Source organism: Panulirus ornatus, chromosome 4 (genome assembly GCF_036320965.1).
Source record: "Panulirus ornatus isolate Po-2019 chromosome 4, ASM3632096v1, whole genome shotgun sequence".
Taxonomy (NCBI): domain Eukaryota; kingdom Metazoa; phylum Arthropoda; class Malacostraca; order Decapoda; family Palinuridae; genus Panulirus; species Panulirus ornatus.
The window spans coordinates 49788395-49813278 of NC_092227.1; the positions used below are offsets into that span (position 1 = coordinate 49788395).

The 24884-nt window shown below is 40.4% G+C and overlaps 1 protein-coding gene across 6 annotated transcripts in view; it reads left to right on the top strand.

Moving 5' to 3' along the window:
- Nucleotides 1-1208: 1208 nt before the first annotated feature.
- LOC139766136 (protein arginine methyltransferase NDUFAF7, mitochondrial) overlaps nt 1209-24884 on the top strand; it is a 60027-nt gene continuing 36351 nt past the window's right edge. For 2 of the 6 annotated variants that reach the window (XM_071694383.1, XM_071694418.1), the window contains exons 1-3: nt 1411-1469; nt 5524-5702; nt 14722-14892. In XM_071694383.1, the coding sequence (XP_071550484.1) occupies nt 5612-5702; nt 14722-14892 (262 nt within the window). In that variant the 5' untranslated portion in view covers nt 1411-1469; nt 5524-5611. Of the gene's footprint in view, nt 1315-1410; nt 1470-1622; nt 1770-5523; nt 5703-14721; nt 14893-24884 lie in introns of those variants that run through there. The other 4 variants (XM_071694392.1, XM_071694410.1, XM_071694402.1 and 1 more) reach the window with 4 other exon arrangements.

The window sequence follows — 24884 nt, forward strand, 5'->3', positions numbered from 1 at the left end:
ATTCACATTTACTCTTAACTTTCTTCTTTCACACACTTTACCAAACTCAGTCATCAGCTTCTGCAGTTTCTCACATGAATCAGCCACCAGCGCTGTATCATCAGCGAACAACAACTGACTCACTTCCCAAGCTCTCTCATCCCCAACAGACTTCATACTTGCCCCTCTTTCCAAAACTCTTGCATTTATCTCCCTAGCAACCCCATCCATAAACAAATTAAACAACCATGGAGACATCACACACCCCTGCCGCAAACCTACATTCACTGAGAACCAATCACTTTCCTCTCTTCCTACACGTACACATGCCTTACATCCTCGATAAAAACTTTTCACTGCTTCTAACAACTTGCCTCCCACACCATATATTCTTAATACCTTCCACAGAGCATCTCTATCAACTCTATCATATGCCTTCTCCAGATCCATAAATGCTACATACAAATCCAATTGCTTTTCTAAGTATTTCTCACATACATTCTTCAAAGCAAACACCTGATCCACACATCCTCTACCACTTCTGAAACCATACTGCTCTTCCCCAATCTGATGCTCTGTACATGCCTTCACCCTCTCAATCAATACCCTCCCATATAATTTGCCAGGAATACTCAACAAACTTATACCTCTGTAATTTGAGCACTCACTCTTATCCCCTTTGCCTTTGTACAATGGCACTATGCACGCATTCCGCCAATCCTCAGGCACCTCACCATGAGTCATGCATACAGTAAATAACCTTACCAACCAGTCAACAATACAGTCACCCCCTTTTTTAATAAATTCCACTGCAATACCATCCAAACCTGCTGCCTTGCCGGCTTTCATCTTCCGCAAAGCTTTTACTACCTCTTCTCTGTTTACCAACTCATTTTCCCTAACCCTCGCACTTTGCACACCACCTCGACCAAAACACCCTATATCTGCCACTATCATCAAACACATTCAACAAACCTTCAAAATACTCACTCCATCTCCTTCTCACATCACCACTACTTGTTATCACCTCCCCATTTGCGCCCTTCACTGAAGTTCCCATTTGCTCCCTTGTCTTACGCACTTTATTTACCTCCTTCCAGAACATCTTTTTATTCTCCCTAAAATTTAATGATACTCTCTCACCCCATATATATATATATATATATATATATATATATATATATATATATATATATATATATATATATATATATATATATATGTGTGTGTGTGTGTGTGTGTGTGCCACCGTTCACACCGCCACCTAACTCTTACCGACAAGTACAAATCATACAAATAGGTGTTGTGTTTCCTGTTATCTGTGATATGATCGTTGTAAGTGTGAATTACTACTACAATTTCTACCAACGTAATATTCTTGCTATTGTTCACTTGTATATATTTGTACACATTTATCGTACTTCTGGTGTTGGCGTGCAAACCTGCTGATCGAGGTAAACACAATCTGTCCATCGTCTGCAAGCTTAGTGGTAAAACTTCCTTCTCTTTATTTCTTTTGTACATACTGATGGCCTGTTAGTGATTGATGATTGCTAGAACACTGCATTTGTAGATAGACGTTGCCATTATGTTGAGATATGTTCTGCATTGAAAGATAAGGGAACAGACATAGGAACGAAGCGAAACCGATCAACGTGAATTACGATTTTACAATATTTTGAGATTTCGTAAGACTGTATCAGTTTAGGGCCAGTGTAGTGGGCACTTTCATTCATACAAAGGATCAAATGAACAGGATGGTGTCTTTCAGGGATATTAATGTTTTCAAAGTAAGTGTTGAGGTTGGTAAGCAATGCTTCATGGGATCAGTACTTCCCAATCAAGGATTTTGGATTCAGTGCAGAGAACCTTGGTCATTGTTAGTATATAGCTCATCTCAGAAATATGATGCAGTGAGATCCAAGGCTACATGTGATGATGTTACTTCAAGGGACTGTGTTTAAAGGTGGCTGTATGTAAAGGGGATTGTTTTCAAGGAAACTTTTCACAGGTACTCAGAATTATGATAATTGTTGGTGTTTCAAGTGATGCTTAAGTTGTAATCTTGAAACCCAGTGTCAGTGGGTAGGGAGGCAGTGACAGTGACAGTTCCCCTTGTATTGTACAGTGATATACAAAAAAGTACAGAATAGAAATGTGTCCAAACAAAAAGAAAGGTTGTGATTGCCCATGGAACTGGTATGTATGGAACTACAGACAAATTTTTTTCAACAGAAGCACATCATTACTTAGTTCATAGTATTGGTAAGATAAGACAGATCTCTAGGTCGGGATATCACCTTCAAATAGAAAGGAGCCATTTGATGCATTCTTGTTTATTGAAAGTCCATAAAGTTCCAGTTACTTTAGGCCAAAAAAAGGAATCTTAGTGTCTGCTCTCACTTTATGACCAAAGGAAACTAAAAATAGTTTTTCCTTGAGCTGTAATGTGTGGCTGGTTATGTGGGATTATCACAGTTGATTAATACAATGCTGGTGTACTTCTCATAGAAACTGAACCTCTGTTAAATGTCCTTCTGCAATGCTAGATCTTTAGTTTATTGAAAGTAGTTTATAGGTGGTATCTTTTCCCACTGTGTGTGTGCTAGTGAAGAATGGGTAGGTCTTGTGGAGCTTGCCCACACTAAACAAAAACAGGCAAACAAAAAAAAGTACATTGTTTTCATGGACCAACAAAGGTTGATATAGGAACTTTAGGTTAGGGGACCTTGACATTAACATAGTTTCTTTAAGAGAGGAAGACGTAGGTTCTTTGATACCAAGTACAAAGTATATTTTTTGTTAATGCTACATCATAAAAGAATATTTTCATGTATCAGAAGTGTAATGATATACAGCATATTTTCAGCAGAATTTTAAGTTTTATGATGTTTCATTGCCATTTAAAGCTTCTGTAAAATTCAATTTTATGAACATACAAGCTAATGATATGGTGTATGAGCAGATTGTTTTTAGTTAGAAAGATGTATAAAGCGGTATCTCGCAAATGCTTTGTGAAGCTCTTGGTTTTTATTTTATGGTGGAGTCTTTGATCACTGACAAAAGTCCATGTCAGTGCCAGGTCTTGATTGAAATTTAAGGAGGCTTCCAAGTTATTAATTATCGGGAAAGACATGAGAGGGTGAAGAGTTCCAGAGCTTAAAGGTGTATGGAAAGATTTACCAAAATGGCCCATTGCTATTGCCAATGGCCAAACAGTAATTGTGTGATGCAGCAGCTTGCCAATTGTTATGGGGTCTAGCTAGCAGTGGGGATGCACAAGCAGCCAGCTCTCAGGAGCAGTAGTAGGAACAGTTTAGAAGTTAGCTTGGAAAAGTTGATAAGATGGACTGATTTTGGCTCAACTCTGTCAAATAAGGGTGCAGAGCTAGAACCACCCCAAATGCAAGTGCAGTACTCCATACATGGAGAGATTAATCCTTTGAACAAACAGCAATTGTTTTGGAGGAAATAAATTTTGACATTTGAACAGAACTCCCAGTTTTCTTAAAGGCTGACCTAGCTATTTCTGTAACATGGGGTTGCCACTGTGGATGTTACAGTAATACCAGGTATCTTCATTGAATCAAAAGATAGAATTAAAAAAACCATTGAAGGGGAGAGGAAAGTTGTGAGGAATTTTCCTTAGTGAGAGGACAAAAACTGGGTACTGCAGGCATTAAACTTAACCAGAATTTGTCTTCCCACTTAGATATCCTTTCCAAGTCTAAATTTATTGATGAAGTAATGTCCAGAAGAGATGCAGATCAAGTGAGAGAAGGAGCAAAATTTTAGGATGTAGGGGAATTCAGTGTTGAGTCTTGAGCATAGTGCATTTAGGTATTTGTGGAACAAATAAAATTGTTAATGAAAAGGAGAAAAAGTGTAGGGGACAAGGCAAAATCATAAGGGACAGCACTGTTGATGGAGAAAGGGGGAAGGGCAGATCTATCAACAACCACAGAGATAGATTGGCCCTGATAGGAAGCTAGATATGAGAGAGAAAAGCCAGAAGGGAGCTCAGAGATGAGACCCTGATGCCACACATTGTCATAAGCTTTGGATATATCAAGGACAGTTACATAGGATTTCCCATTATCTTTCAGAGATGATCATACATTAGTAAGATAGGAAAGGATATCACCAGTGGATCTCACCTTATGGAAGCCATACTGGTGATCTAAGAGAAGACTGTCAGATTCAAGATGTTTGAGGATATGGGATCTGAGGAGGGATTCAAAGACTTTGGAAATAGTAGATGTCAAAGCAACAGGACCTCACGTAGGATTGGGATATATCAATACATTCTTCCAAGAAGGAAAAGATCTGGCTTTTAAACAGAATAGGAAAAGTTGAGCATGCACTGGTGAAAGTTCAAAGGCACAGTCTTTCAATTCACAGGGATAGATGCCATCAAGTCTTTCTTGTTTCCAGAGAGAGAAGCACCTTTCTGATGGTTCAAAAATAGATTATGGGAGGGGCATAGGATTAATAGTAGGAGAATCAAGGGGTGAAGGTATATTAGAGTCATCCAAAGTAGTGTTGGAGGAGAAACAAAAGCTAAAGAGTTGCTTTAACCATGCCAGAGACAGCCATAGTAACATAAGAATGGAATAGTGAAGGAAAGGTAGAGCAATAGAAGTTGTAAGCTATGGCCTTAGCTAAAGACCAAAAAGATTTATCAGTGGATGAACATGAAAGGGTATTGCACCTCCTTTGAATGTGATGGAAGAATAGAGTGAGGAAATATGTTAGTTAATAGGGAGTTTGCTTGAAGGAATCTTTGGTTTTGGACATGGGGAAAAAGTTTGAGGAAATTCTGTCATAGTTATAGTTATTCAATTTGATAGTAGTAGAAGGTGTAATGATGTAAAGTATTAGTATTAGTAAAATAATCTTCCATCAAAGCTCTGCTCCTTCAGCCATATTTAATCCTGTAAGTACTCTGAAAGTATATCCATTTGCTCCTTTTTTTCTCTCAGAAGTTTCTTGAAAGAATATGATTTTCTGCAAAGTACGAGACTCTCCAAAGATTTATTTCACTGTATTTCATTTTATCCCTGGGGATAGGGGAGAAAGAATACTTCCCATGTATTCCCTGCGTGTCGTAGAAGGCAACTGAAAGGGGAGGGAGCGGCGGGCTGGAAATCCTCCCCTCTTTTTTTTTTTTTTTTTTTTAATTTTCCAATAGAAGGAACAGAGAAGGGGGCCAGGTGAGGATATTCCCTCAGAGCCCCAGTCCTCTGTTCTTAACGCTACCTTGCTAATGCGGGAAATGACGAATAGTTTGAAAGAAAGAAAAAGAAAGTATTTCATTTGTTTTAATTACACTACTCATGCTCCCTGCCATCATTAGAAAAGGTAAAAATTTTGTTGTCATGTATTTATATTTAGAAAACTGCAACGAGTGTACTGTGTAGATGTATGACACCATTCATATTGTTGCCTCTGCTGCATTTTCTCCTGTTTTTTTTAAGATTAGTAGTAACTTTAATGGAGTTAATTGTGTCATTTCATATAAGTTTGCAGTTTGATTTTTTCCAGATTGCTCACCCAAGAATGTCACAGAATCATCCAAGATGAAATAGATTGTTGTCTAGGATATTGAGAACATCAACTTTAAGGATCCTGAATGGGAAGTATAGGCAGAATGGGCAGGCTCTTATGGACAACAAACTCACTCCAACAGACTCTTCTCTCAGTTATGTCTGATCTTAGGGAAGGTTAGTACAGAGGCACAAAGAGCTTTATGTAGGTTATATGAATGATACTCTTTTCTGCAGGGAGGAAGGTATTTTACAGTATCACCTAAGGCAAAACAATTAATACAGTATTTGAAAACTAATCTTTATTCTCCCCTTGCCTACTTTGCCATTTACCTATCCAGATGGCCACATGGCAGATTTACTGGAGATGTGTTGTGTGTTTTAGGGTCCTATATCTATCTATCTCTCTGTCTGTTTCTTTGATGCCTGTTCCCTCAGCGAACTCCCATCAAGGGGTAGCCACAGCAAAAGAGTCTCCACTTATCCCTGTCCTTACATGCCTCCCTCGCATACACCATACCACTTATTCTTCCACCATTTCTCTCCTCCAGTGTTCCTCCACCCTATTTTCCCATATCACTGGTGGTCATCCACTTACACCAGTCCCTTTGATTGTAATACCATACTCTTTGGTTGTAAACTCCCAGTCTTGCATTATTTTCACTTGCCCAAACCAGCTCAAAGTATTATGTTTCACCCATTCTACCACTCCAAAATTCCCTCCCTTTGCATTCCCTGCAATATCACATCTCTCACATGTCTTTTCATTTCTTTCTTCATTCCATGTAGTCACACCATATGCTCTTCTCCACAGCCTGGATTCCTGACCTCTGGACTCATTCCATGTCCATGTTTCGACTGCATAGGTCAGGGTTGGGAGGACTGTGCTGTCCCTTAATCCTCTCTTCACTTCCATACTTATACTTCTACCCTTCATTACTCTATTAAGGGACCCAATGGCTCTTCTGCCATGAACTTTTCTCTACCTTATCTCTCCTTCCACATCACCACACTTACCCAAGACAGCTCCTAGGTACTTAAATTCTTTCACTTTTTCCCCCCCATATCCACAGCTCAATTTAGTTCACTTTCTTCTGTCTCTCTATATGGTTTTATGAAATCTATATTTTCCCTCTGCTTCCTTTCAAACACCATATCTTTACTTTTACTTGCATTTACCTTCAATCGCCTATGCTTACTTACACCATAAAACATACAGCCTTCTGCAACTCCTCATCACTCCCAGCAAACAGCACAGTATCATCTGCAAATAGGCTTGCCACTAACCACCAAATCTTACTGCCACACACTATCTCTGCATCTCTTTTCCCTAGTTTTGCTTTCATCTCTCTTGTCACTCATCCATATATATATATAATTGAAAAGCCATAGTGACATGACGCAGCCCTGCCCCGCACCTACGCGTATCCACTTTTGCTCACACATTTGCTCCTCTATGAAAGGCTTTCACACCATCCAACAGTTTTCCCTTTATACCATACATCCTTAGGACATCCAACAAAGCATTCCACTTGACTCTGTCATACACTTACTCTAGATCCATAGAAGCTGCATATAACTTCTTACCTTTTGCTAAATACTTTTCTGCGGTCATCTTTACTACAAAATCGTGATCCACACATCCCCTACCTTTCCTAAAGCCCCCTTGCTCTTCACTTATTCTGTATTCAATCAACTCCATCACTCTGTCAGTTAATATTCTTGCATACACTTTTCCTAGTATACTTAACAGAGTAAATGTGAATAAGAGCAAGGTTATTAGGTTCAGTAGAGTTGAGCGACAAGTTAATTGGGAGGTAAGTCTGAATGGAGAAAAACTGGAGGAGGTGAAGATTTTAGATATCTGGGAGTGGATTTAGTGGCGGATGAAACCATGGAAGTGGAAGTGAGAAACAGGGTGGGGCAGGGGACGAAGGTTCTAGGAGCATTGAAGAATGTGTGGAAGGCGAGAACATTATCCCAGAGAGCAAAAGTGGGTATGTTTGAAGGAATAGTGGTTCCGACAATGTTATGTGGTTGAGAGACATGGAGGGAAAAGGATTTTGAGCAATCGGAGCCTGAACATACAGAAGGGTAAAAGTCGTGCAAGGAATAGAGTGAATTGGACTGATGTGGTATACCAGGGTCAATGTGCTATCAGTGGATTGAACCAGGGCATGTGAAGCATCTGGGGTAAACCATGGAAAGTTTTGTACATATTTTGTATGTATTTATACTTGCTGCCTTCATCCATTCCCATTGCCATACATGAAAATGGCACCCCCCTCCCCCCGCGTGCAGGAGGTAGCGTTAGGAAAAGACAACAAAAGCCACATTCGTTCACACTCAGTCTCTAGCTGTCATGTGTAATGCACCGAAACCACAGCTCCCTTTCCACATCTAGCACCCCAAGCTTCACATGCCCTGGTTCAATCTATTGACAGCACATTGACCTCAGTATACCACATCGTTCCAATTCACTCTATTCCTTGCAGGCCTTTCACCCTCCTGTATGTTCAGGCCCCGATCACTCAAAATCTTTTTCACTATCCTTCCACCTCCAGTTTGGTCTCCCACTTCTCGTTCCCTCCACCTTTGACACATATATCCTCTTTGTCAATATTTCCTCACTCATTCTCTCCATGTGACCAAAGCATTTCAAAACACCCTCTTCTGCTCTCTCAACCACACTCTTTTTATTACCACACATCTCTCTTACCCTTTCATTACTTACTCAATCAAACCACCTCACACCACATATTGTCCTCAAACATTTCATTTCCAACACATCCACCCTCCTCCACACAACTCTATGTATAGCCCACGCCTTGCAAGCATATAACATTGTCAGAACTCTCTCACCCCTGCTCTCATTTGCCCTTTTTTCACCTCTTGCACCTTTCTCTAGACATCCTGTTTCTTTCTTTTATACATCACCATTTTCCATTCTGCGCTCAATCTCCTGGTACTTCCTCACACAAGTCTCCTTCCCAAGCTCACTTACTCTCACCACTATCTTCACCCCAACATTCTCTCTTCTTTTCTGGAAACCTCTACAACCCTTCACCTTCACCTCCACAAGATAATGATCAGACATCCCTCCAGTTGCCCCTCTTAGTACATTAACTTCCAAAAGTCTCTCTGTTACATGCCTATCAATCAGCACGTAGTCCAATTATGCTCTCTGACTATCTCTCCTACTTACATATGTATACTTATGTATATCTCTCTTTTTAAACCAGGTATTCCCAATCACCAGTCCTTTTTCAGTACACAAATCTACAAGCTCTTCACCATTTCCATTTACAACACTGAACACCCCATGTACACCAATTATAACCTCAACTGCCACATTACTCACCTTTGCATTCAAATCACCCATCACTATAACCCGGTCTCGAGCATCAAAGCTGCTAACACACTCATTCAGCTGCTCTCAAAACTCTTGCCTCTCATAATCTTTCTTCTCATGACCAGGTGCATAGGCACCAATAATCACCCATCTCTCTCCGCCCACTTTCAGTTTTACCCATGTCAATCTAGAGTTTACTTTCTCACACTTTATCACATACTTCCACAACTCCTGCTTCAGGGGTAGTGCTACTCCTTCCTTTGCTCTTGTCCTCTCACCAACCCCTGACTTTACTCCCAAGACATTCCCAAACCACTCTTCCCCTCTACCTTGAGTTTTGTTTCACTCAGAGCCAAAACGTCCAGGTTCCTTTCCTCAAACGTACTGCCCATCTCTCCTTTTTTCTCATCTTGGTTACATCCACACACATTTCGATGCCCCAATGTGAGCCTTTGAGGAGGATGAGTACTCCCTGCATGACCCCTTCTGTTTCCCCTTTTGGAAAGTTAAAATACAACTAGGGGAGAGTTTCTAGCCCCCGCCTCCCATCCCCTTTAGTTGCCTTTTATGACACGCGGGAATGCGTGGGAAGCATTCTTTCTCCCCTATCTCCTATTCCCTAAACATTTTAAACATCTCATTCACACATGATTGCATTCCTACATTCACTGCTCTTCCATCTAATCTTTCAGTTTCCTTCCTTTCATACTCCTCCCTGTAGCTTTTTTGATCTCGCTTACCAACACTTACCTCTCCATTCATCCTTGCACCATACCTCCACTTCTCCCTGATCCTCATCTATACAAAAGCAGTGAGATGGTCAGTCTCCAAAGAATTTTCTCACGACTCTAGCATCTAGCATGGCCTTTCTCAGTCTTTCATCCATTGCCACATAATCGAAGCCTTTTGCTCATATCTTCCATCATTCCTCTTCGTGATATATGCCCCAGTCACTGATGTGGCCAAGAGAACTGTGTGTGGTGTGCTTCCTTTTATAAAACAGAAGTCTACTTATCTGATATTTTGGTTTTCATTAGAATAGGTGTAATTGTATGTGTTTGGTGCTGATTCCAGCTGGCCCTGTAGATCAGCCAGATCCTTTTCACGTTTCTATACAGGACTCTTACAATTTCCCCTTTATTTAATGGTGGGTTGCTGATTGTAAGAGATTTCAGAAGTAGAATGTGAAAACATTTCTCATGTCTTGCATTGTTGTCAGTGGGTAATGCTCTTTATTCTGAGCTGAAGATATAGATGTAGCATCATTTTGTATCTGGTGTTGTTGCTGTGACCCTGTACGTGGAATTGAATTGTTCAGAGGCTGATTACCTCAAGGGGTTTGCATTGTGTAAGCCAATCCTAATTCTAGGAGTTTCTGTTGAAATAGACTGAATATTCTTCAAAAGGTGCAAATGGCTTTGGACAAAACTGCAAGTACCTGCAGGTGATACCTGCAGATGATTTTCACAAGGAATGTAATTTTCTCTGGGTAGATGAAATGATCTTAATATGAATATAAGCTTTTATGAAATGTGGAGGACGTGAAGTGTTTTAGATATCTGGGAGTGGATCTGGCAGCGGATGGAACCATGGAAGCGGAAGTGGATCATAGGGTGGGGGAGGGGGCGAAAATTCTGGGAGCCTTGAAGAATGTGTGGAAGTCGAGAACATTATCTCGGAAAGCAAAAATGGGTATGTTTGAAGGAATAGTGGCTCCAACAATGTTGTATGGTTGCGAGGTGTGGGCTATGGATAGAGTGGTGCGCAGGAGGATGGATGTGCTGGAAATGAGATGTTTGAGGACAATGTGTGGTGTGAGGTGGTTTGATCGAGTAAGTAACGTAAGGGTAAGAGAGATGTGTGGAAATAAAAAGAGCGTGGTTGAGAGAGCAGAAGAGGGTGTTTTGAAATGGTTTGGGCACATTGAGAGAATGAGTGAGGAAAGATTGACCAAGAGGATATATGTGTCGGAGGTGGAGGGAACGAGGAGAAGAGGGAGACCAAATTGGAGGTGGAAAGATGGAGTGAAAAAGATTTTGTGTGATCGGGGCCTGAACATGCAGGAGGGTGAAAGGAGGGCAAGGAATAGAGTGAATTGGAGCGATGTGGTATACCGGGGTTGACGTGCTGTCAGTGGATTGAATTGGGGCATGTGAAGCGTCTGGGGTAAAGCATGGAAAGCTGTGTAGGTATGTATATTTGCGTGTGTGGACATATGTATATACATGTGTATGGGGGTGGGTTGGGCCATTTCTTTCGTCTGTTTCCTTTCGCTACCTCGCAAATGCGGGAGACAGCGACAAAGCAAAAAAAAAAAAAAAATAAATGACTCATGGTGAGGTGCCTGAGGATTGGCGGAATGTGTGCATAGTGCCATTGTACAAAGGCAAAGGGGATAAGAGTGAGTGCTCAAATTACAGAGGTATAAGTTTGTTGAGTATTCCTGGTAAATTATATGGGAGGGTATTGATTGAGAGGGTGATGGCATGTACAGAGCATCAGATTGGGGAAGAGCAGTGTGGTTTCAAAAGTGGTTGAGGATGTGTGGATCAGGTGTTTGCTTTGAAGAATGTATGTGAGAAATACTTAGAAAAGCAAATGGATTTGTATGTAGCATTTATGGATCTGGAGAAGGCATATGATAGAGTTGATAGAGATGCTCTGTGGAAGGTATTAAGAATATATGGTGTGGGAGGCAAGTTGTTAGAAGCAGTGAAAAGTTTTTATTGAGGATGTAAGGCATGTGTACGTGTAGGAAGAGAAGAAAGTGATTGGTTCTCAGTGAATGTAGGTTTGCGGCAGGGGTGTGTGATGTCTCCATGGTTGTTTAATTTGTTTATGGATGGGGTTGTTAGGGAGGTGAATGCAAGAGTTTTGGAAAGAGGGGCAAGTATGAAGTCTGTTGGGGATGAGAGAGCTTGGGAAGTGAGTCAGTTGTTGTTCGCTGATGATACAGCGCTGGTGGCTGATTCATGTGAGAAACTGCAGAAGCTGGTGACTGAGTTTGGTAAAGTGTGTGAAAGAAGAAAGTTAAGAGTAAATGTGAATAAGAGCAAGGTAATTAGGTACAGTAGGGTTGAGGGTCAAGTCAATTGGGAGGTAAGTTTGAATGGAGAAAAACTGGAGGAAGTAAAGTGTTTTAGATATCTGGGAGTGGATCTGGCAGCAGATGGAACCATGGAAGCGGAAGTGGATCATAGGGTGGGGGAGGGGGCGAAAATCCTGGGAGCCTTGAAGAATGTGTGGAAGTCGAGAACATTATCTCGGAAAGCAAAAATGGGTATGTTTGAAGGAATAGTGGTTCCAACAATGTTGTATGGTTGCGAGGCGTGGGCTATGGATAGAGTTGTGCGCAGGAGGATGGATGTGCTGGAAATGAGATGTTTGAGGACAATGTGTGGTGTGAGGTGGTTTGATCGAGTAAGTAACATAAGGGTAAGAGAGATGTGTGGAAATAAAAAGAGCGTGGTTGAGAGAGCAGAAGAGGGTGTTTTGAAATGGTTTGGGCACATGGAGAGAATGAGTGAGGAAAGATTGACCAAGAGGATATATGTGTCGGAGGTGGAGGGAACGAGAAGTGGGAGACCAAATTGGAGGTGGAAAGATGGAGTGAAAAAGATTTTGTGTGTTCGGGGCCTGAACATGCAGGAGGGTGAAAGGAGGGCAAGGAATAGAGTGAATTGGATCGATGTGGTATACCGGGGTTGACGTGCTGTCAGTGGATTGAATCAGGGCATGTGAAGCGTCTGGGGTAAACCATGGAAAGCTGTGTAGTTATGTATATTTGCGTGTGGGGATGTATGTATATACATGTGTATGGGGGTGGTTTGGGCCATTTCTTTCGTCTGTTTCCTTGCGCTACCTCGCAAACGCGGGAGACAGCGACAAAGCAAAAAAAAATATATATATGTATATATATATATATGTATATATATATATATATATATATATATATATATATATATATATATATATATATATATATATATATATATGCGAGGCGTGGGCTATGGATAGAGTTGTGCGCAGGAGGGTGGATGTGCTGGAAATGAGATGTTTGAGGACAATGTGTGGTGTGAGTTGGTTTGATCGATTAAGTAATGTAAGGGTAAGAGAGATGTGTGGAAATAAAAAGAGCATGGTTGAGAGAGCTGAAGAAGGTGTTTTGAAATGGTTTGGGCACATGGAGAGAATGAATGAGGAAAGATTGACCAAGAGGATATATATGTCGGTGGTGGAGGGAACGAGGAGAAGTGGGAGACCAAATTGGAGGTGGAAAGATGGAGTGAAAAAGATTTTGAGTGATCGGGGCCTGAACATGCAGGAGGGTGAAAGGGTTGCAAGGAATAGAGTGAATTGGATCGATGTGGTATACCGGGGTTGATGTGCTGTCAGTGGATTGAATCAGGGCATGTGAAGCATCTGGGGTAAACCATGGAAAGTTGTGTGGGGCCTGGATGTGGAAAGGGAGCTGTGGTTTCGGGCATTATTGCATGACAGCTAGAGACTGAGTGTGAACGAATGGGGCCTTTGTTGTCTTTTCCTAGCGCTACCTCGCACACATGAGGCGGGAGGGGGATGGTATTCCATGTGTGGCGAGGTGGCGATGGGAATGAATAAAGGCAGACAGTGTGAATTGTGTGCATGGGTATATATGTATGTGTCTGTGTGTGTATATATGTGTGTACATTGAGATGTATAGGTATGTATATTTGCGTGTGTGGACGTGTATGTATATACATGTGTATGGGGGTGGGTTGGGCCATTTTCTTTCGTCTGTTTCCTTGCGCTACCTTGCAAACATGGGAGACAGCGACAAAGCAAAATAAATAAATAAAAACATGTTAGTATAGGAAATTGTCCTGTATATCCTTAAAAAACTTGTCTTCATGACTCCTAGTCACCATGAGAATCTGAATTCCTCCAATCTGTCTTTTGATGATTGAAAGTACTATATATAAATCCTTTACTTTCTCTGAGAAATGTGTTTAACTACTTTCTGAACCATCTTGATTATTCTTTTATTGTTCTCATTATATATTTGTTCTGGATCATCTCTATTCTTTGGAGGATTATATAATACCAACATTGTTATGGATTTCTTTCATACCAATATAGTACTCTTCCCATTACGTCTTGTCCGAATGGGTCATTTTCCATTGTTTCCTGAAACTTACAGCTATCTTTTATTAAGAGGGCCAAATCTCCCCTTCCTATGCTGTCTCTTTCCTTCTGTACCATTGTGTCTAATTCTGGTCAGAACAGGTGATGTCTTATCTCTTTAGTAAGCTTTGTTTCAACAACACCAGCAATATTAGATGCATTTTACCTAATATGATCCCTAAATTCCAGCTCTTGTGCTCTTGGCATCATAGCTTACTTGATTGTTAAAGAGATGGCTATAATCACTAAACATTAAGCTTACTTCTCTCTTGATTATTAAAGATAAGTACTTAAGATTGTGTGATACAGCTCTCTTAAATTTTGCAGATGATTTAGGTTTAGCTTTCTTTCTTGAATGGCATGATATTTTCCATAGATTACAATTATTTGTATTGTAGTTTTTAAGATTGTGAATATGTGAAAGATAACAGACATTCATAATTCTTTTGTGAATGTCTTGAGCTTAGCTATTTGCTCTTTGACAGCCAATGCATGGAATTTTGCAGGCATGAAGGTGTGTGGAGAAACTCGCTAAGACCACCATGTTTTTATTTTGGGGAATGGCTCATGGATGTAGTTATTAATGTTTTCTTTTTTTAGTATGTACTGGTAGCATCAGTTATTCATTTCTAATGCATTTTTCAGTGCATGACCACTGTTAATCCAGATTTTTGCTTTCAGGATCAGTTCCTAAAGGATGGCAAATAGTAAGAAGAAGCATAGCCTCATCTAGCCATACCAGAAAAATTGGCTCGTCCCATTCATTGAGCGGAGGTCAAGTCATTCAGGATTCAAAAAAGTCTCCAGAAACTCCACTGTTGAAACAGTTGATAGCACGTATTAAATTTTCTGGTAAGACAGATACCTTGTTATCTTAACCCATTCAGTGACAGTCTATATGAGTTTGCTATATAAGTAGGGATGAAAAATTCATAAATTGAGAGTATACAGTAGTTTGTGAATAGACATAGTGAACAGGTTGTGGGCTTTTTTGCAAAGAAAGGTCTGGTAAGTGGGAATCACTGGCTGAAAAAGAGAGACATACATGATTATACATGGGTGAGAAGGAGAGATGGTACGTGGGCATCATTGTATTATGTACTAGTTGATAAATAAGCAAAAGTGAGACAAGTAGATGTGCTAAGAGGGGTAGCTGGCAAGTTGTCTGACCATTATATGGTGGAGGCAAGGAAGAAAATTTGTTGAGGCTTTTGGAAAAAGGAAATTATATGGGTTGGAAGAGGGTGGTGAAAGTGAGAGAGTTTGGAAAAGAGGCTTATGAGAGTACTTATCAGGGGAGATTAAGTATAGAATGGCTGAAGGTGAGAGTAAATGAAGCAAGGGAAGTGGATGAGGAATTGGAGGTATTTAGGGAAGCATTGCTGACATGAGGGAAATTTATGGCATATGAGATGGGCGTGTGCGTAAGGGCAGTGAGTAGTGAGATGAGGAAATTAAGTTGCTAGTGAAAGAGAAAAGATAGGCATATGGGCATTACTTGCAGGAAAGTGTTGTTAATGATTGGAAGATTTACAAGAAAAAGTTGCTAGAGGTTGAGAGGAAGTTATGTATGTGAGGGTGATATGAATGTAGTAGTCTCATTTAACATATCAGCATAGTGAGTGATTTGAAAAATTATAAGCACCTAACATAGTTTACAAGCCCTTGTTCACCTAAGTATACTATACGTAAGGATATGTAGAAGTGAACTGAGAGGTTGCTTGAATTTAATCTGCCCAAGGTAAAATGGAAGAGTTAAAGGCAGATGGTTAGAAAATAATTTGATCAAGAAATTGGCCACAAATCTCTACATTTTAAAGTTTTTAGGCCCATCTGGTTTTGACTGTTAGACTACATACAGTGCTGGAAGTGTGCAAAGCACTCTTACTATAATCTTAGAAATTAATCAGTAACATTGATTTTTTTTTATTTACAGCAGAGGCATCAGTCACAAACTAAAGTCCATATTAAGGCTGGGCCTTAATTGAAATATAGAGAGGTTAATGAAAGGGAAAAAGAACAGACGAGGGAAAGTATTTATGAACTTTGGAGGAAGTGAAAAATCTCATTTTTAATGCCAGGTCATTAGTTATAGGAAAGACATGGGTGGATAGATTGCCAAAGCTTCGATATGTAGGGAAAGAAACAGTTATCAAAATGGCCCACCCTTGAGTTGCCAGTGGCCACATGATGAGTAGTCATGTGATGCAGCAGCTTTCCAGGTATTGCGTGTTCTAGCTAGTGGTGGGGGCATGCAAGCAGCCAGCTCTTGGGAGCAGAAACCAAAGTAATAACTGTAGAAGAGGGAAAGTGAAACAACATTGTAGCTTAGGGCAAGTGGACAAGTTCTGAAGTTAACATGGAAGAATTGATAAGTTGGACTACTTTTTACTCACTGTGTCAAGTAAGGTTGTGGAGCCTGAACCACTTCAGATGTGAGAGCAATACTCCATACAAGGACAGATCAGTCCTTTGTATGAATGGAGCAACTGTTTGGAAGAAAAGAAATTTGGACATCTAAACAGTACTCGCAGTTTCTTAGAGGCAAACGTAGCTATTTCCATCATGTAGGGTTTCCAAGATAGAGTGAAGTTACAATAATACCAAGTGTGTTCATTTGGTTAAGAGGTGGAATTACAGAATTGTCAAAGGAGAGAGGAAAGTTGTGAGGAATATTTGATGCAAAGATGGGCAGAAAGAGGGTCTTGGAAGCTTTAAACTTAACCAGATTACATGTACCTCCATGAGATATTATGTTCAGGTCTGAGCTTATTAAGGAAGTTTCGTTGAGTCGAGAAAAGAAGGAGCAGGATTGAAGGTTGAGAAAGAATGCACTGTTTAGTCATCAGCATATGAGCACATTTGGTTATTTATAGAAGAAAGGAAATTTTTGATAAAAGGAGAAAAAGGACACTGCTGTTGATGGAGAAAGGGTGAGAGGCTAATCTATGGTTATATAGAATTTTGAAAGATGCCTACAACTTTTGTTAGAACCAGAAAAAAATATCTTGAAAAGTTACTGCTAAACAGAAAGGAAAATTAAATCTTGGTGAAGATGATATAAGTCTTAAGATATTTTGAAACTTTCTTTTGACCATGAAGATGAAGTACTGATAGACATGTTTCATTTGAAGAGTAGACAGGTTAGTGTATGTAAATATCTTACAAAGAGGGGTTCTAATCTTGATACCATAGGCTGCTGTCATGAGCAAAAATTTTCAGGCCAGACCTTAAATGAAACATAGAAAAGGGATAAAGAGATAAAGGAACAAAAAGAAAAATGGTAAAATAATTCAAGAGCTAAGAATCAATATAAAATGTTCAATATAACTAATCCTTAGCATCCTCCTTTTACTATAAAACTCAGAAAATAGATTTTGAAAAAATGAGAGACATTTTTGAGCACAGACTGAGCAAACTGAGGATAAGCTTGCCAGTTCTCACCTCTGAATTTATTATACGTTGACAGATGTTTTGTCTGTGGGCATAGGGAAGAACGAACACTTCTCATGTATTACTTACATATAACAGATGTCTCCTGTAAAATGGGTGAGAACTGGTTCTGAAAACCCTTCCCTTATTGTATTTCAATTTCTAAATGTTGGAACAGAAGAAAGAGTCGAGTGAGCGGTGCTTCATTCTTCTCAAAGGTTCAGGCTGCTGTGCTTGAATGTATGTGAATGTAACCAATACGAGAAGAAGGGAGAGGTTGGTAGTATTGGTAGAGAGGAACCAGTATGTTCAAGCTCTAAATGAAACAGCTCAAATAGAAGGGGGAAAATGGCTTGGGAATGTATTAGGTGTAAAGTCAGGGATTAATTAAAGAAGTTTTGGAATTTGTGAAAGAGTTTAAGGACATGAACGCTGGATTGATATGTATTAAGCTGAAAGTGTATTATGAGAGATGGATGATTATTAGTGCACATGCACCTGGAAGCGAGAAGAGGGAGGAAGAGAGGTGAGTGATTTAGGAGGAGCTGAGTGAGAGTGTCAGCATTATTGATGTGAGAGGTTGGGTATTAGTGATAGGTGAGTTGAATGCCGGAGTGGGTAATGTGTTAGTTGAGAGTATAACTAGGTGTCATGGAGTATCCAGTGATGGGAATGAATTATTGAGCAGCTTGCAAAGTTGTGTGCTGAAAAAGGATTAGTCACTGGGAATACCTGGTTTAAAAAGAGGGACATAGATATGCATGAGTTATTGGGGTATGTACTAATTAATGGATGTTTGAAAGAGAGACTCTTGGCTATGAATGTACTGAAGTCGGCTTTCTTTTTTCTATATATTTTTACATTGGAGGTTCCAGTCATTGACAAAGGTTCACATCAATACCAGGCTTTACTGGGAATATTGGGAAGTTGATGAAAGGGTAAAACTGGAGACATGGGAAAGTATTAATGAATTTTAGAGGAAGTGAAAGACTTCTCATTTAAAGTGTGCCAGGTCATAGTGCTTGGGAAAGTCTTGAGAGGGGTAGAGAGTTTCAAAGCTTCAAGGTATAAGGAAAGAAACAGTTATCAAAACGGCTTACCGTTCAGTTGCCAACGGCCACTTAGTATTGCGTGATCTAGCTTGTGGTGGGGGAACACAAGTAGCTGGTTCTCTGGAGCAAAAACCAAAGTAATACCTATAGAAAAGGGAAAGTGAACCAATATTGCTCCATAGGGCAGGCAGGTCAAGTTTTGAAGTTAGCTTGGGATAGTCAATAAGTTGAAACACTTCAACTCTGTCTGATGTGTAACACAATTTTTTTTCCGAAGAAGTAAGTGTTATATCCTAATTGCTTATGCATGAAAAGTAAAGAAAAAGGCTATTGTTCTCTTTAGACTTTGTTTTTGTGACCTGAAATTTACCTTTTTCCAATTGGACAGTGGGCAATTTGTACATTTTTATTCATATAAAATCAGAAAAACAACAATCTGTGAATGAAATTAACATGTATATGCACTAATGTTAAACAAAATTGATCATAAAAGATTTAGAAGTGAGTAGTTTTTCAAGATTTGCAATTGTACTGTAAATCACTTTCATGAATCAGACCCCAATTATAATCTCCCTTCATGTTTGATATGTTCCTTGGTAGCAACGTTCAAAGTCCAGTACATCTTGGTGGAAGCATTCTCCTTCAAAGTAAGTAACATAAGGGTAAGAGAGATGTGTGGAAATAAAAGGAGCGTGGTTGAGAGAGCAGAAGAGGGTGTTTTGAAATGGTTTGGGCACATGGAGAGAATGAGTGAGGAAAGATTGACCAAGAGGATATATGTGTCGGAGGTGGAGGGAACGAGAAGTGGGAAACCAAATTGGAGGTGGAAAGATGGAGTGAAAAAGATTTTGAGTGATCGGGGCCTGAACATGCAGGAGGGTGAAAGGAGGGCAAGGAATAGAGTGAATTGGATCGATGTGGTATACTGGGGTTGACGTGCTGTCAGTGGATTGAATCAGGGCATGTGAAGCGTCTGGGGTAAACCATGGAAAGCTGTGTAGTTATGTATATTTGCGTGTGGGGATGTATGTATATACATGTGTATGGGGGTGGGTTGGGCCATTTCTTTCGTCTGTTTCCTTGCGCTACCTCGCAAATGTGGGAGACAGCGACAAAGCAAAAAAAAAATATATGTATATATATATATATATATATATATATATATATATTTTTTTTTTTTTTTTTTTTTTTTTTCATACTATTCGCCATTTCCCGCATTAGCGAGGTAGCGTTAAGAACAGAGGACTGGGCCTTTGAGGGAATATCCTCATATGGCCCCCTTCTCTGTTCCTTCTTTTGGAAAATTTAAAAAAAAAATGAGAGGGGAGGATTTCCAGCCCCCCGCTCCCTTCCCTTTTAGTCGCCTTCTACGACATGCAGGGAATACGTGGGAAGTATTCTTTCTCCCCTATATATATTTATCTATTTATTCACTTTGCTTTGTCGCTGTCTCCCACATTTGCGAGGTAGCGCAAGGAAACAGACGAAAGAAATGGCCCAACCCACCCCCATACACATGTATACACATACACGTCCACACACGCAAATATACATACCTACACAGCTTTCCATGGTTTACCCCAGACGCTTCACATGCCCTGATTCAATCCAAAAATATATATATATATATATATATATATATATATATATATATATATATATATATCCCCTGGGGATTGGGGAGAAAGAATACTTCCCACGTATTCCCTGCGTGTCTTAGAAGGCGACTAAAAGGGGAGGGAGCGGGGGGCTGGAAATCCTCCCCTCTTTTTTTTTTTTTTTTTTTTTTTTTTTTTTTCAAAAGAAGGAAGAGAGAAGGGGGCTAGGTGAGGATTTTCCCTCAGAGGCCCAGTCCTCTGTTCTTAACGCTACCTTGCTAATGCAGGAAATGGCGAATAGTTTGAAAAAAAAAAAAAATATATATATATATATATATATATCCCTGGGGATAGGGGATGAAGAATACTTCCCACGTATTCCCTGCGTGTCGTAGAAGGCGACTAAAAGGGAATGGAGCGGGAGGCTGGAAATCCTCCCCTCGTTTTTTTTTTTTTTTTTTTTTTTTTCTAATTTTCCAAAAGATGGAACAGAGGGGGGCCAGGTGAGGATATTCCACAAAGGCCCAGTCCTCTGTTCTTAATGCTACCTCGCTAATGCGGGAAATGGCGGATAGTTTAAAAGAAAGAAATATATATATATTTTATATTTATTTATTTTGCTTTGTCGCTGCCTCCCGCATTAGCGAGGTAGTGCAAGGAAACAGACGAAAGAATGGCCCAACCCACCCACATATACATATATATACATACACATCCACACACGCAAATATACATACCTATACATCTCAACGTATACATATATATACACACACAGACATATACATATATACACATGTACATAATTCATATTCTCTGCCTTCATTCATTCCCATCACCACCCTGCCACACATGAAATAACAACCCCCTCCCCCTTCATGTGCACAAGGTAGCGCCAGGAATACAACAAAGGCCCCATTCGTTCACACTCAGTCTCTAGCTGTCATGTAATAATGCACCAAAACCACAGCTCCCTTTCCACATCCAGGCCCCACAGAACTTTCTATGGTTTACCCGAGACGCTTCACATGCCCTGGTTCAATCCATTGACAGCACGTCGACCCCGGTATACCACATCGTTCCAATTCACTTTATTCCTTGCACGCCTTTCACCCTCCTGCATGTTCAGGCCCCAATCACTCAAAATCTTTTACACTCCATCTTTCCACCTCCAATTTGGTCTCCCACTTCTCCTCGTTCCCTCCACCTCTGACACATATATCCTCTTGGTCAATCTTTCCTCACTCATTCTCTCCATGTGACCAATCCATTTCAAAACACCCTCTTCTGCTTTCTCAACCACACTCTTTTTATTACCACACTTCTCTTTTACCCTATCATTACTTGCTCGATCAAACCACCTCACACCACATATTGTCCTCAAACATCTCATTTCCAGCTTATCCACCCTCCTCAGCACAACTCTATCCATAGCCCACGCCCTGCAACCATACAACATTGTTGGAACCACTATTCCTTCAAACATACCCATTTTTGCTTTCCGAGATAATGTTCTCGACTTCCACACATTCTTCAAGGCTCCCAGAATTTTTGCCCCCTCTCCCACCCCATGATTCACTTCCGTTTCCATGGTTCCATCCACTGCCAAATCCACTCCCAGATATCTAAAACACTTCACTTCCTCCAGTTTTTCTCCATTCAAACTTACCTCCCAATTGCCTGGACACTCAACCCTACTGTATTTAATAACCTTGCTTTTATTCACATTTACTCTCAACTTTCTTCTTTCACACACTTTACCAAACTCTGTCACCAGCTTCTTCAGTTTCTCACATGAATCACCACCAGCGCTGTATCATCAGTGAATAACTGACTCACTTCCCAAGCTCTCTCATCCACAACAGACTGCATACTTGCCCATCTTTCCAAAACCCTTGCATTCACCTCCCTAACAACCCTATCCATAAACAAATTAAACAAACATGGAGACATCACACACCCCTGCTGCAAACCTACATTCACTGAGAACCAATCACTTTCCTCTCTTCCTACACGTACACATGCCTTACATCCTCGATAAAAACTTTTCACTGCTTCTAACAACTTGCCTCCCACACCATATATTCTTAATACCTTCCACAGAGCATCTCCATCAACTCTTATCATATGCCTTCTCCAGATCCATAAATGCTACATACAAGGAGGTAAGTGGAAGGTATTAAGAATATATGGTGTAGGAGGCAAGTTGTTAGAAGCAGTGAAAAGTTTTTATTGAGGGTGTAAGGCATATGTACGTGTAGGAAGAGAGGAAAGTGATTGGTTCGTAGTGAATGTAGGTTTGCGGCAGGGGTGTGTGATGTCTCCACGGTTTTTTCATTTGTTTATGGATGGGGTTGTTAGGGAGATGAATGCAAGGGTTTTGGAAAGAGGGGCAAGTATGCAGTCTGTTGTGGATGAGAGAGCTTGGGAAGTGAGTCAGTTGTTGTTTGCTGATGATACAGCGCTGGTGGTGGATTTATGTGAGAAGCTGCAGAAGCTGGTGACTGAGTTTGATAACGTGTGTGAAAGAAGAAAGCTGAGAGTAAATGTGAATAAGAGCAAGTTTATTAGGTACAATAGGGTTGAGGGACAAGTGAATTGGGAGGTAAGTTTGAATGGAAAGGAAATAATGCAAATGACCGGGAGATGTATAATAGAAAGAGGCAGTAGGTCAAGAGAAAGGTGCAATAGGTGAAAAAGAGGGCAAATGAGAGTTGGTGTGAGAGAGTATCATTAAATTTTAGGGAGAATAAAAAGATGTTTTGGAAGGAGGTAAATAAAGTGCGTAAGACAAGGGAACAAATGGGAACTTCAGTGAAGGGGGCTAATGGGGAGGTGATAACAAGTAGCGGTGATGTGAGAAGGAGATGGAGTGAGTACTTTGAAGGTTTGTTGAATATGTTTGATGATAGAGTGGCAGATATAGGGTGTTTTGTTTGAGGTGGTGTGCAAAGTGAGAGGGTTAGGGAAAATGATATGGTAAACAGAGAAGAGGTAGTAAAAGCTTTTGCGGAAGATGAAAGCCGTCAAGGCAGCGGGTTTGGATGGTATTGCAGTAGAATTTATTAAAAATGGGGGTGACTGTATTGTTGACTGGTTGGTAATGTTATTTGATGTATGTATGACTCATGGTGAGGTGCCTGAGGATTGGTAGAATGCTTGCATAGTGCCATTGTACAAATGCAGAGGGGATAAAAGTGAGTGCTCATATTACAGAGGTATAAGTTTGTTGAGTATTCCTGGGAAATTATATGGGAGGGTATTGATTGAGAGGATGAAGATATGTACAGAGCATCAGATTGTGGAAGAGTAGTGTGGTTTCTGAAGTGGTATAGGATGTGTGGATCAAGTGTTTGCTTTGAAGAATGTATGTGAGAAATACTTAGAAAAGCAAATGGATTTGTATGTAGCATTTATGGATCTGGAGAGGGCATATGATAGAGTTGATAGAGATGCTCTGTAGAAGGTATTAAGAATATATGGTGTGAGAGGCAAGTTGATAGAAGCAGTGAAAAGTTTTTATCAAGGATGTAAGGCATGTGTACGTGTAGGAAGAGAGGAAAGTGATTGGTTCTCAGTGAATGTAGGTTTGTGGCAGGGATGTGTGGTCTCCATGGTTGTTTAATTTGTTTATGGATGGGGTTGTTAGGGAGGTGAATGCAAGAGTTTTGGAAAGAGGGGCAAGTATGCAGTCTGTTGTGGATGAGAGAGCTTGGGAAGTGAGTCAGTTGTTGTTCGCTGATGATACAGCGCTGGTGGCTGATTTGTGTGAGAAACTGCAGAAGTTGGTGACTGAGTTTGGTAAAGTGTGTGAAACAAGAAAACTGAGAGTAAATTTAAATAAGAGCAAGGTTATTAGTTACAGTAGGATTGAGGGACAAGTGAATTGAGAGGTAAGTTTGAATGGAGAAAAACTGGAGGAAGTGAAATGTTTTAGATATCTGGGAGTGGATTTGGCAGCGGATGGAACCATGGAAGTGGAAGTGAATCATAGGATGGGGAAGGGGGCAAAAGTTCTGGGAGCCTTGAAGAACGTGTGGAAGTCGAGAACATTATCTCGGAAAGCAAAAATGGGTATGTTTGAAGGAATAGTGGTTCCAACAATGTTATATGGTTGCGAGGCATGGGCTATGGATAATGTTGTGCGGAGGAGGGTGGATGTGCTGGAAATGAGATGTTTGAAGACAATATGTGGTGTGAGGTGGTTTGATTGAGTAAGTAATAATAGGGTAAGAGAGATGTGTGGTAATAAAAAGAGTGGTTGAGGGAGCAGAAGAGGGTGTTTTGAAATGGTTTGGTCACATGGAGAGAATGAGCGAGGAAAGATTGACCAAGAGGATATATGTGTCAGAGGTGGAGGGAATGAGAAGTGGGAGACCAAATTAGAGGTGTAAAGATGGAGTGAAAAAGATTTTGAGTGATCGGGGCGTGAACATGCATGACGGTGAAAGGCGTGCAATGAATAGAGTGAATTGGAACAATGTGGTATACCGGGTCGACATGCTGTCAGTGGATTGAACCAGGGCATGTGAATCATCTATGGTAAACTGTGGAAAGTTCTGTGGGGCCTGGATGTGGAAAGGGAGCTGTGGTTTTGGTGCATTATTACATGACAGCTAGAGACTGAGTGTGAACGAATGTAGCCTTTGTTGTCTTTTCCTAGCACTACCTCGCACACATGAGGAGGGAGGGGGCTGTTATTTCATGTGTGGCAGGGTGGCGATGGGAATGAATAAAGGCAGACAGTATGAATTATGTATATGTG